The sequence below is a fragment of the Ictidomys tridecemlineatus genome, chromosome 10, assembly GCF_052094955.1.
Source record: "Ictidomys tridecemlineatus isolate mIctTri1 chromosome 10, mIctTri1.hap1, whole genome shotgun sequence".
NCBI lineage: Eukaryota > Metazoa > Chordata > Mammalia > Rodentia > Sciuridae > Ictidomys > Ictidomys tridecemlineatus.
This window is the reverse complement of record NC_135486.1, coordinates 50,996,527-51,009,466: the sequence shown is the minus strand read 5'-3', so window position 1 is coordinate 51,009,466 and position 12,940 is coordinate 50,996,527. Positions and strand designations below refer to the sequence as shown.

The 12,940-nt window shown below is 36.6% G+C and overlaps 1 protein-coding gene across 1 annotated transcript in view; it reads right to left on the bottom strand.

The window, feature by feature from the left end:
* Window positions 1–12,940, bottom strand: part of Dnah14 (dynein axonemal heavy chain 14) — a 322,525-nt gene that overhangs the window by 12,355 nt on the left and 297,230 nt on the right. The window contains 4 exon segments of the mRNA XM_078022909.1: window positions 1,731–1,927; window positions 3,092–3,243; window positions 9,929–10,128; window positions 10,823–11,020. Of these exon segments, the coding sequence (XP_077879035.1) occupies window positions 1,731–1,927; window positions 3,092–3,243; window positions 9,929–10,128; window positions 10,823–11,020 (747 nt within the window).

Genomic DNA, 12,940 nt, shown 5'->3' with positions numbered 1-12,940 from the left:
TAGTACTGTTTTGTTTCTGTCATAATTGATTACCAATTCTCTGACCATTTTTACCCTCTTCATTCTTTCTTGCATTTCAGAGTTTCTAGTTTTGTTAAGGATGAATTTTATGTACCTCTCTTCTTTTGGTCTGCTTTATTTTATCTTTATTTTCAAAACAAAAGTTTTGTATGTATTGTTTTTGTGTTTATTTCATATAAAGTTTTGTGTTATTAAAGTTAATTTTTTGAATACATTGAAAATACCATTCTCATTCCTTTGAAAGTTTTCCTCCTCAGGAGTAGCAAATACTCAGAGCAAAACACTTGCTGTGCTCTGCCCAACTTTTTTGTGTTCATGTTTCCTCTTAGGCGTTTTTTTTTTTTTTTTTTTCCTGAGTACTAGGGATGGAACTCAGGGGTACTCAACCACAGAGCCACATCCCCAGCCATATTTTGTATTTTATTTAGAGACAGGGTCTCACTGAGTTTCTTAGCACCTTGCTTTTGCTGAGGCTGCCTTTGAACTCACAATCCTCCTGCCTTGGCCTCCCAAGTGGCTGGGATTACAGGTGTCGCCATGGCGCCAGGCTCCTCTCAGGTTTTGACCTGTTAACCCATCATTCTCTTATTAGGCTCTTTGATGCATTTAGTAATATTAAATTTTTTTAATAAAACATTTTTAATTTTTTTCACTGGGAGGTGATCCAAAGGAAAAAAAAACTTACATGGTCTTTGTAAACACTGAAAATTTTACAGTCACTAAAATATGAATATGGCAAAAAATAAAAATAGCACAACATGGGATGTAGAATGAAAGCTTTTTCCCACACACACAAGACTCATGAGTCTCTTTCATACAAGGTAACTACTGTTGTCTGAGCTTTTTCTTCCAAAGCATTTAGTTGTATTTCCTGAATGTAAAATATAAGTGCTTTTTTTTTGGCGGGAGGGTGTTGGGGATTGGACCCAGGAGTACTAACCCACTGAGCCACATTCCTGGCCCTTTTTTTGGTAATACCTATATTTTATTTATTTATGTAGTGCTGGAAATCTAACCCAGTGCTTCATGCATCCTAGGCAAGCACTGTACCACTGAGTCCTATCCAAGCCCTTTAATTTTTTTTTATTTTGAGACAAGGTCTTGCTAAGTTGCTTAAGGCCTTGCTAAACTGCTGAGGTTGGCCTCGAATTTGTGATCCTCCTGGCTCAGCCTCTTGAATGGCTGGGATTAAAAGCATGCATCTGGCCTAAAGAGATGTGCTTTTTATAAGCAAATATATGCCTTCATAGGCATAGTTTATAATCCTTAAAAATGATATTTTTCTAAAACTTTAGCAAATTAATAAGACATCTTGGAGATATTTTTCCATATCAGCATATACCTCACAATTTGGATGTGCCACAGTTTATGTAATCAAATTCCTATTAATCATTATAGGAATTATTATATTGTTATATTATCATAATTGTTATAACAATTTATATTGTTAATATTTGTTATAGTTATACCTGTTTATATTGTTATAATCGGTTCTGTGATAAATTTTTCTAAGGCAAATTTAAGTGGAATTGCCAAATTGCCCTCTCAGAAGTTGTATGAATATGTACTCATATCAAAAGTATGTCAGCATTTTTAAATGACTGCATAGAATTTCACCACACAGATGTACCATTGTTAACCTAATCATTTCCTGGATCCTGGATGTTTCTTTCAAGCAAGCAAGTAAGCAGGGAATGGTAATTGCTTACCTGCCACAGTAAGGGAACTTTTGTATTGAGAAGAGAGTCGTGTATTTCTTCCAGTTCTTGAGTGAGGATGCTCTCTCCTTTTAGAGCAAGTTGAAGATCTTTTAAAGATTTATGTATGACACTTAATAGCTTATTAAATCGTCCTATTTCTTGGTTCAAAAAGACTATTAAGACACAATGGATAAGGGGATCATGGCCTGGAATTAAAAATAAAGAGATAAAACTTTGATATGTTATAGATTAAAAAGAGGCTTTGCATGAGAGGGACACAGGTTTTGAAAGTTAAAGAAATTTCACGTGTCTTTACCCGGGGTAGATAAACATTTTCTGTAGAAGTTCAGATAGCAGATCTTTTAGGGTTTATGGATGGCATCATTTCTGTTGCAATTACTCAGTTCTTCTCTTGCAGCCATAGACAAAGTTAAACAAATAAGAATGGCCATATCCCAATAAAATTTTACTTATGGCACTCAAATCAGAATTTCAAATAGTAGTTATGTGTCACAAAGTATTGATTTTTTTTCAACCATTAAATAATATAAAAATTCCTTTGAGCTTGCCAGTTGTATAAAAGACTGGATTTAGCCTGAAATCCCTTATTTGATGAACTTTGATCAAGATTCAAAAACTTCAGTACCACAGTCATGTCTCACTTAACAGTGGGGACAAATTCTGAAAAATGCGTCCATAGATTTCATCCTTATGCAAATATTAGGGTGTGCTTACTTAAATTAAAATGACTCTGACGTCACCAGGTGACATAACTTTATGGGGCCATCATACATATGTGATCTGTCATCAATTTAAATGTCATTATGAGGTGCATGACTATTTTGATAGACTATTGCTCAACGTTTGTTTCCAAATGAATTGTTTTTGGGTTAGAATATGGATGTTAAAATTTAACTCAGAAATTGCCCCAGTCCAGGAATTTAGCCCCTTGGAGCTGTGCCTGGAACTAATTTGGGCAACTCTGGGCCTGCCCTTCCTTGTCTTACTTTCTCAGTATTGAGAGGTCTCCCATCAGAGGATTCATCTCAACCCTGCTGCTCCAGATACTGTTCCAGAGAGCAGAGACACAGAGCCAGAAAGAACAGGGACCTAGAAAGCTTTTTAGAATTTCCCCAGCAGAGTTGCTGCTTTCTTGTTTGCTTTACTTTTGGTCTCTGTGAAGACCCAAATGACTCCATCAATTTCTTTTCTGCTCCTATCTCTAGAGTGGATATTTGGCTTCCCATCTTGACTCAGCCTTTTTCCAGTTGTGGTACTGTACTTTATTCCTGACTCTGCCTTCCTCTGACAGCAGAGTTTCTTCCTGAGGAGGCTGAGGTAAGGGGAAGGAGTTCAGATCATATGCTCACCTTTGATATTTTTATAGAGAGACTCCCAAATGGAGCTGGACAGGAGACTTTTCAATGTGCTGGGGCACACTTCTTTCTCCACTGTCAGCGGCAGCCGCTTCAGTAGGTCAGATACAATTTCTATCATGAGTTCATTATTACTCTGATGAGGACTGCAAAGGAAACCATGAGAGGAATGTGACATGGGTCTGTCTAATCCACAATGACTGATATATTTGGGTTTCAGCCCAATAGAAAAGGAAACAGAGCTTTACAGAACCACACACCTGTGTGATGAAAGATTTTATGGACACCATGGCGCTCACTGACTACACTTCACAGATACAAAACTGACCAATGACTTTTAGACATTTGTAAGAAAATGTGCATTTAAAAAGTTTTTTTTAGGATTCCTTTATCTGCTAGTAAATGGATGGAACTGAGAATATCAAGCTAAGTGATAAGCCAATCCCCCCAAAATAAAGGCTGAATATTTTCTCTGATATATGGATACCAGTTTAACAATAAGGGAGCTGGGTTAGAGAAGAATAGAAGCACTTTGGATTAGACAAAAGGACATGAAGGGAAGAGAGGGGGAATGGAATAGGAAAGATGACAGAATGAATTGGTCATTAGTATCCTATGTGCATATATGATCACATGAACAATGTAATTCTTCCTCATGTAAAACCAGAAGAATGAGAAGTTACACTCCTTATGTTATGGGCCAGGCTATATGGGCAATGACCAACAGACTCCATTTACCCCACATCATGTAAGAAATGCTTCTTCCAGGGAAAGCCCCACCTCTGTACCCATCAACAGTTGCTTAGCATAGCATGTTAGGCAACACAAAATGGCAATTATTATACAATATAAAAGTGTTCTCTCTTTGGTTCCCATTTTTCTTGGACAATGTACGCTGTCAGAGATTGATTGTCTAGATGTGAGTAACCATTCTTTAACTTGTGCACAACAAGGGACGTTTTGGCCCACTCTCTTTTCTGCTTATGATTTTAGATCTCATAATGTTTGAGGGCTTCCTCCATGCTAGGCAAGGGCTTTACCACTGACCTACAGCCCCAGCTGAAGCCACACTTATGCTTTAGTATGGTTTTGGACTATAAAAGGTGTACTCAAACCCCGGGAGGGGGACAAAGGATGTAGACTTGCAGCCTATCCTTTGGCCCGCCAGCTGGTGGATCTGGATAGCCACCTGGTGAATAAAGTTTCTATCTCCTGCTTTAAGATGGACTTGGTGATTTACTGCAACCTTGCCTTAACACATGTGTGTATAATATGTCAAAATACATCCTACTATCATGTATAACTAATTAGAACAACAACAACAAATGAATAATTAAAAATGTTTCATAACTTTTTATTATAAACCCAACTCCTAAAATGAAGCCAAGTACTATTTGGTCAAACAAAACCAACTACCTTGATTTTTTTTTTAAATAACTTATGGATACTGCTCATTTTCACAATCAGAATAGCTTTAAAATAAGGTTGAATTTGATACAGGAAAAGTTTTGTTCAAGAACAAGTCCTTTTTGCTTTTCTTTCTTGAGAGAGCTAGAGAGAAACAGTCGATTGTTTTCCTGACAGCAAAAGAGTAATGTGGTAAAATGAAGTCATTGTAAAAAATGATTCGACTTGTCAAATATTTAATAAAGAATTATGGAAGCTGGAGCATTTTATACAGCAAAACAAAACAAAACAAGACAAAAAACCAAAATTTTCTTAGGATTCCTTTAAAAAACAGTCATCTGAATACCTCTTCATGAACGGAATGAAAAAGCCGGGCAACTTGACGTCATGCTGAAGCAGCTTCTAAGAAGTTCATCTGCTTGTCAAATCCCTGTGTTTACATAAAGGGTTTCCTGATGGCACACTCAGTGGGTGGTGACCGGAGGACAGTGTGTGTACAGGTCCTGGGGAGGCTGTGGGACTACTCAAGACCATCAAATTCCAAAGATGAGGAAACCAGGGCCGGGAAGCAGACAGGAGCTCCTTAGACATTTTCTGGATGAGTAGGGAATGGGGCCCACTCTCTGTTGCTCTTTTTATTAGTGGGGATTGATTTTTCACCTAACACTTCAGGTTTCTTTTTCACAAAGCCAGATGCATGTCAGCCTTCAAAGTAAGTGTTAATATTAACACTATGTATTTAGTCCAGCAGTGTCACTTCTGGGCCAGTGTACAAATCACCTGAGGGAATATATTTCCTTATTTTGTCATTACACTTTGATTTTTTTCTCTTTTTTTCAGTAAGGGGTATTGAACCTAGGCTTCCTCCATGCTAGGCAAGGGCTTTACCACTGACCTACAGCCCCAGCTGAAGCCACACTTTTCTTTTGATTTAAAAGTTGGGTTTTTCAGTAGAATTCATCCAAGGTGGCTTCAAAAGGTAAGTTGAAAGGTCAAAAGGTGTCAGTCACATCGAATGCCTTAGATCTTTTGAATTAAGTCCTATAGGCAAGTTTCTATAGATTCTGAACAGAGGCTGCATGACTGGGATGATCACAGCCTCCCGAACTACCCAAGTGACATTCATAAACACACTTAAGGTGTTTATTAAAAGCATTCCCTTGTACCTGTCTCATCTCTGACTAGTGTACTTGGTGAATGCTAACAATATGGAAGTGCAGGGTCTAAGAAAATTCAACCTGCTGGGGACATGTTGGTGTTTTCAACTGAGCTTTCTTCTTCTTCTTTTTTTCTTCTGTGTGCCTAAGTTTTCCTCATATCACAGGAAGAAATAGTATATATTCACTCAGTCAGTGAAGTGGGATTTCAGTTATCTTTATTTTGTGTCAGTAGGATGAACTTGGATGGTACAATGAAGTAATCAATCTAAACCCTAAGCCATAGACAGAAGTCAATCCAATGTCATTGTAATAAGAGTTATGGTCCACAATGATTGAAGACTGTAAGAGTGCAGAATACCAAGAGGCTCAAAGATGTCAGAGGCACATGGGAAAAATTTACACATATTTTAAGAGCTAAAGAAATGTAAAACTCAATCTATAAGTACATAGATGTACTAGATAGTGTGCAATTGAAATCCAAGGGTGTGGGTGATGTGACCAGCATCTCACAGAACTATGGAATTATTTTTATGGTCACAACAGCTGTAAAAAATGTTCAGAGGATCCTATCAATGTTGACAAAAAGAATTAATTCATTTTTTGGTTGAACTCTTGTTTTATTCCAAACTCAAGTGAATTGAGAAGGCAAACTTAAAAATCATGCGAAATGATAAACTCGATCCATCATAAGTGTTTTTCAATTTTGGAAAGATTTATAATTAGGTATAATTAGGTTTAACAGAATCACAACTCTGGAAAAAATGTTTCTGTATTAAGGAATGCTATTATTTTAAATATTTGTAATGTTTAACATAATGGGATCTCTTAAACCTTAGAGGGAGAAATTGATTTAAATTTATGATTTACCAAGAATCAATAAATGGGATGGCATAAAACTAAAAAGCTTCTTCATAGCAAAGGAAACAATCAAGAACATGAATAGAACAGAATAGAGGACACAGAGACCAATCCACAAAATTACAACTACCTTATATTAGACAAAGGTGCCAAAAGCATGCAATGAAGAAAGGATAGCATCTTCAACAAATGGTGCTGGGAAGAACTGGAAATCCATATGCAACAGAATGAAGTTGAATCCCTCTCTCTCACCTTGCACAAAAGTTAACTCAAAATGGATCAAGGAGCTAGGAATCAAACCAGAAACTCTGCGTCTAATAGAAGAAAAAGTTGGCCCTAATCTCCATCTCGTGGGGTCGGGCTCCAAATTCCTTAATAGGACACCTATAGCACAAGAGTTAAAAACAAGAATCAACAATTGGGACATATTCAAACTAAAAAGTTTTTTCTCAGCAAGAGAAACAATAAAGAGAGGTAAATAGGGAGCCTACATCCTGGGAACAAATATTTACCCCTCACACTTCAGATAGAGCTCTAATCTCCAGAGTATATAAAGAACTCAAAAAATTAAACAATAAGAAAACAAATAACCCAATCAACAAATGGTCCAAGGATCTGAACAGATACTTCTCAGAGGAGGATATACAATCAATCAACAAATACACGAAAAAATGCTCACCATCTCTAGCAACCAGAGAAATGCAAATTAAAACCATTCTAAGATACCATCTCACTGCAGTAAGATTGGCAGCACAATATAATAGACAATAGTATGGCCCTATGTATAAACGTGGCTGTATAACCAATGTGATCCTGCAATCTGTACACGTGGAAAAATAAGATTACGTACCTCATTTGAATCAAATGTATGATATGTCAAGATCATTGTAATGTTTTGAGCAACTAATAAAAAAATTAAAAAAAGAACATGAATAGAGAATCTACAGAATGGGAGAAAATCTTTGCCACTTGCACCTCAGATAGCTCATTAATCTCCAGGATATACAAAGGAATCAAAAAACTTAACACCAAAAAACCAAAAAACAGGCACTTCACAGAAGAAGAAATATGAATGGTCGAAAAATACACAAAAAATGTTCAACATCTCTAGTGATTAGAATGCAAATTAAAACTACACTGAGGGGGCTGGGGATGTGGCTCAAGCGGTAGCGCGCTCGCCTGGCATGCGTGCGGCCCGGGTTCGATCCTCAGCAGCACCACATACCAACAAAGATGTTGTGTCCGCCAAGAACTAAGAAAAAATAAATAAATGTTAAAATTCTTTCTCTCTCTCTCTCTCTCTCTCTCTCTCTGTCCCCCTCTCTCACTCTCTCTTTAAAAAAAAAAAAAAAAAACTACACTGAGATTCTATCTCACTCCAGTCAGAATGGCAATTATCAAGAATACAAGGAACAATAAATGTTGGCAAGGATGAGAGGAAAAAGGTACATTCACACATTGCTAGTGGGACTGCAAATTGGTGCAACCACTCTGGAAAGCAGTATGGAGATTACTAATAAAACTTGGAATGAAACCACCTTTTGACCCAGTTATCCCATTTCTTGGTTTATACCCAAAGGACTTATATCAGCATACTACAGTGATGTAGCCACATCAATGTTTATAGCAGGTCAATTCTCAATAGCCACCCTATGAAACTGACCCAGGTACCCTGCAACAGATGAATAGATAAAGAAATTGTATACACACAATGGAATATTACTCAACCATAAAGAAGAAAGAAGTTATAGCATTTGCTTGAATATGGATGAAACTAGAGAATATCATGCTCAGTGAAATAAGCCAATCCAAAAAAACAACAACAACAACAACAACAACAAAAAAAAAACCCAAAGCTGAATGTTATGATATGTGGATGCTAACCCACAACAAGGGAGGGTAGGAAGGGAAAGAATAGAAGTTCATTGGATTAGACAAAGGGGAATGAAGGGAAGGGAGATGGGATGGGAATAGGAAAGACAGTAGAATGAATCAGACATAACTTTTCTTTGCTCATATATGAATACACAACCAGTGTAACTCCATACCATACAACCACAAAAATGAGATCCTATTTGGAATGGGTTATATTTCATGAATGTAAAATATGTCAAAATACACCTTACTCTCATATATATCTAAAAAACAACAAACAAAAAAATTACAATTTAAGGTGAAATCCAACTAGATTGAGATAGAAGAATAAGAATTTAAGATTCTCCATATTTGGGCTGGGGCTATGGTTGAGTGCTAGCTTAATATTTGTGAGGCACTGGTTTAATCCTTAGCACCACATAAAAATAAACAAATAAAATAAAGGTATGCTGTCCATCCACATACAAAAAAATCTAAAAAATTAAGAAAAGGTTCACGATATTTATTTATTAGATTTATAAAAAATATTGAAAAACTTAAGTTCTGGTAGAAGGCAACAGAAGTCCATTAACTTCATATGAATATGTTTAAAAATGTTTGATTAAATCTATAATGGGGTCAAATGTTATTCAAAGACCTTTTAAAAGTGATTGTTAAAATATGTTAGATTTATCAATTGAGAGACTGGATTTCTAAGCTTAACCTAACTGCATATGAAACTCACTGGATTCTCAGAACAGCCCTGGTGTGGTGGGCACTGTTATGATCTGATGCAGAGATGAAGAACCTAAGACAGAAGGAGTTCATTGGCTTCCTTAAATCCATAAATCAAGGGCTGCAGGTGGGATTTGAAGCCGGGTCTAGTTAGGAAGGCAGAGAGGAAGAAGGAGTGTGCATGTGACCTATTTCCTGAGCAGCTATGAGTGAGTGTCACAGGAGATGTCTGTGACATCTGGGGCACTTTGATCGGGAAGGAAGAGCAAGGATCATCCATTTGACAATCAAACCACTGGGGCTTGAGCCCTGTAGTGCTGGCATTAATAACCCTCACCTTATTTTATAGCCATGGGCTGAGGAGGCCTGGGTATTTAGGTTAAATATGTTATTCCATTTGAACCTCAAAACAGCCTCAATGGGTAGACAGATATTATTATCCACATTTATCGATAAAGATATTGAAGCCATATGACCTCAGATACAGAACAAATAGAGCTATAATACACACAGGCCTCTAAGTGCAGGGCTAGTTCTTGAGAACATTGTCCTGTTACTCATGATGGTTATCCCTTTCTAGTATCTACAGAATTAAATATGCAAATTTCACATTTAAAGAAATTTATTTTTAAGATACTACTTACCAGGTACAATTCGGTCACTCATTTAACGAACTTCTGCATGCTTGTAAGTAATGTGTGTGAAGAATTTAGTTTCTCTACCATGTAACTTATACTTTCCTATAAGTTCTATACTGTATATCTCCAAATAAATATTTAATAACTGTTGACTAAACTTTTTCCTAGTGCTTTCTTACTTGATCGTGAGTTTGTCAGTGGTAGTTTTTGGTTGCAGGGCAATGAGATTTTCGATAAACTTCTGGCCCTGGATCTCCCTGATGCTCCTTTGGGCCTCAGGGTGTATTCCTAAGATCTCGGGTGAATCATCTTCGGGTAAAGACTCGATAATGTGTATGCAGTCTTTTATGCTTGCAGATTCTGGTATGTGTTGACACATCTGAAAATTTAAGCACTTGGTTAGTTTTTGCCGGAGTGAGACACCTACTTTCACTAATGTATGAAGGCAATATTTCTCCATGAAATTTTATACAGAACATTCTTCTTATTTGTATATAGTATATTTTAAACACTCTGTCAAAAGCAACATCTGGGGCTACCGTATTGTAAAGTATATATTACATACATCTAACCTTCTTTTGGCAAAAGAGAGAAAAAGGGAAAAAGTGTTAAAAGACTAGGGTGATTCTAACCATTCATTGCTCAATTAACTAAACTCATGGATAATGAATGCAATAGAGCTTAAACAAATAGTTCTACTTTAGTAAAACCTGTGAAAGGAATGTGAAAATAATAGTTATGGTTTGGATCAAAAGGCACACACATAGCAGGGTTGATGTGGTCTTTACTCTCTCTTTAGGCTCAGTCCAAGGTGCGTGGTGGTGTCTCCTGCCAGATTTGTATGCTATAACTCTAGGTTCTCAGATTTCATGGACTGTTTCTTTTCCATCATTTTCCTTTGTAATGTTATGTTTTATAGAGTAATGGGTAAATTGCTTTTGTAAGACTGTATTTAAAAAAATTTTTTTTTGTAAGACTGTATTTAAAATTAAATAAAAGCCATTAAAATGAACATTAAAATGCAACAATGGTTAGTTAATGATTGGGCAAAATTATAAGATAAATTTCCTTACTGCATCACTAGAGAAACTGAAGTCATCTTTCAGCACTTCAGGATTGCAAAATTTGTAGAGGAGTGTCTTTAAGCATCGCTTGTCCCAGATATCAGTAACCCGGCTGCCAGAAATCACTTCCCCGATCAAGTAGCGCACAGATGGCCACGGAATTTCAGACTCTTTACTCAGGACATTTGCCAAGACCTTTATGGAAAACTTGAGAAAATCCACTAGGCTTTATTATTTCAGTGTGTGTTTTTAGCTTAACCGACATTTTAACATAAAACCAACAACTCTTAGCAGCTACATGTATTTTCTTTTTAAAATGTATATTGAGCCGGGCTCAGCGTCCCTATTCTGTGCAGCTGGGGAGACTGACGCAAGAGGATCACGAGTTCAAAGCTAGCCTCAGCAAATTAGCGAGACCCTGTCTCAAAATAAAATATAAAAGGGGCTGGAGATGTGTCTCAATGGTTGAGCACCCCTGGGTTAAATTCCCAGTACCAAAAAAAAAAAAAAGTTCAAATAAAAAAATATGGAAATAGCAAGAGAAATAAGCATATTTGGAGATTTGGATATACATTTATCCACTAGCTCTTTTTTTGTTGTTGACAGTTGAACCATTTCATTTAATTATTATTACTTCTTTGAACAGACAAAACAAGCCTGTGGTTTTGAATTCAAAAAGTACTGAAGGGTAAATAAGGGAAAGAAAGTTTGCCCTTACCCTGTTCTCTAGCTATGAGCTCTCCTCCCTTGGCCAACATTGGTAACAATTTCTTGGGTGTCTTTACAAAGATATTCTAGTGTAACTAGTAGAATGCGCATAGTGGATGAATATAAATGGGATTGGTTCCTTCTCTCATTCTTTCCCTTCCTATCTTCCCTTCTCTTCCTTTCTACCTTTTCTCTTTTGACTCCCCTTCTTTCTGTTTTCCTGTCTCCTTGCTCCCACAAACACTAGTTTAGTGTAACACTGTCCTGCAGTTGGAAAACATATGTTGGCTATCATTGTTCAGTAGCTGGAACAATTCATTATTTCTGCTTCGTGAAAGAATTCTTTGCCACTATTCTCACATTCCTGCCACTAATGGGAGATGGCTTGTCAACAGTTAGTTCTCTGTAATTTGTAGATTCTGCATCCATGGATTTAACCAAGCACAGATTGAAAATATTCCACAAAATGGAACCAAACTCCGAAAACCCAAAAGCATCTGTACTGAACAAGTACAGACTTTTTCTTGCATTATTCCCTAAACAGCATACTATAACAATGATTTACGTAGAGCTTACATTTTTTTAGGTTTTATAAGCAATCTGGAGATGATTTAAAATATATGAAAGGCCACGTGTAATGGTGTAGACCTGTAATCCCAGTGGCTGGGGAGGCTGAGGCAGGAGAATTGCAAGTTCAAAGCCAGCCTCAGCAACTTAGGGAGACCTTGTATCTAAGTTAAGAAAAGAAAAGAAGAAAAAAAAAATATATATATATGGGCTGGGGATGTGGCTCAGTGGTTAAATATCCCTGAGGTCAATCCCTGGTACCAAAGAGAGAGAGAGAGAGAGAGAGAGAGAGAGAGAGAGAGAGAGAGAGAGAGGAATATGCATGTTTGTAGGTTTTGTGCAAATATTACATTATTTTATAGTATAAGAAACAATAAGCATCCTCAGATTTTAGCGTTTGAGGGGATTCCTGGAACCAATTCATCCTGATGACATTGAAGGACAACTAATTAAATTTTTTTTTTTTGCCAGTCTATTAGGTAAAAAATTTCTGTTAGTTTATTTTGTATTTTACCTGGTGCTGGATTTCTTGAGCTTCTTCTCTTATGTCAGCTGGTCTTTAAAATTTTCTGTACATTGCCTATTTTTCCTTTCGAATGTTTGTCTTTTTCTTGCTAATATGTAAGAGTTCTTTTATATTATAGATAGTAACCCTTTGTCAGTAATCTGCATTGCAACTATTATCCTAAGTGTTATTTGTCTATTGACTACTTGCTCACCATTTTTCATATAAAAGTTTTTATAATCAAATATTCCTACTTTTATGATTCTGGGTTTCGAATTTTCTTTTCTCATCTCAATGCATGTCCTAGAACTTGTAAGGTAACATTGAATGATAAAGGTAATAATGTG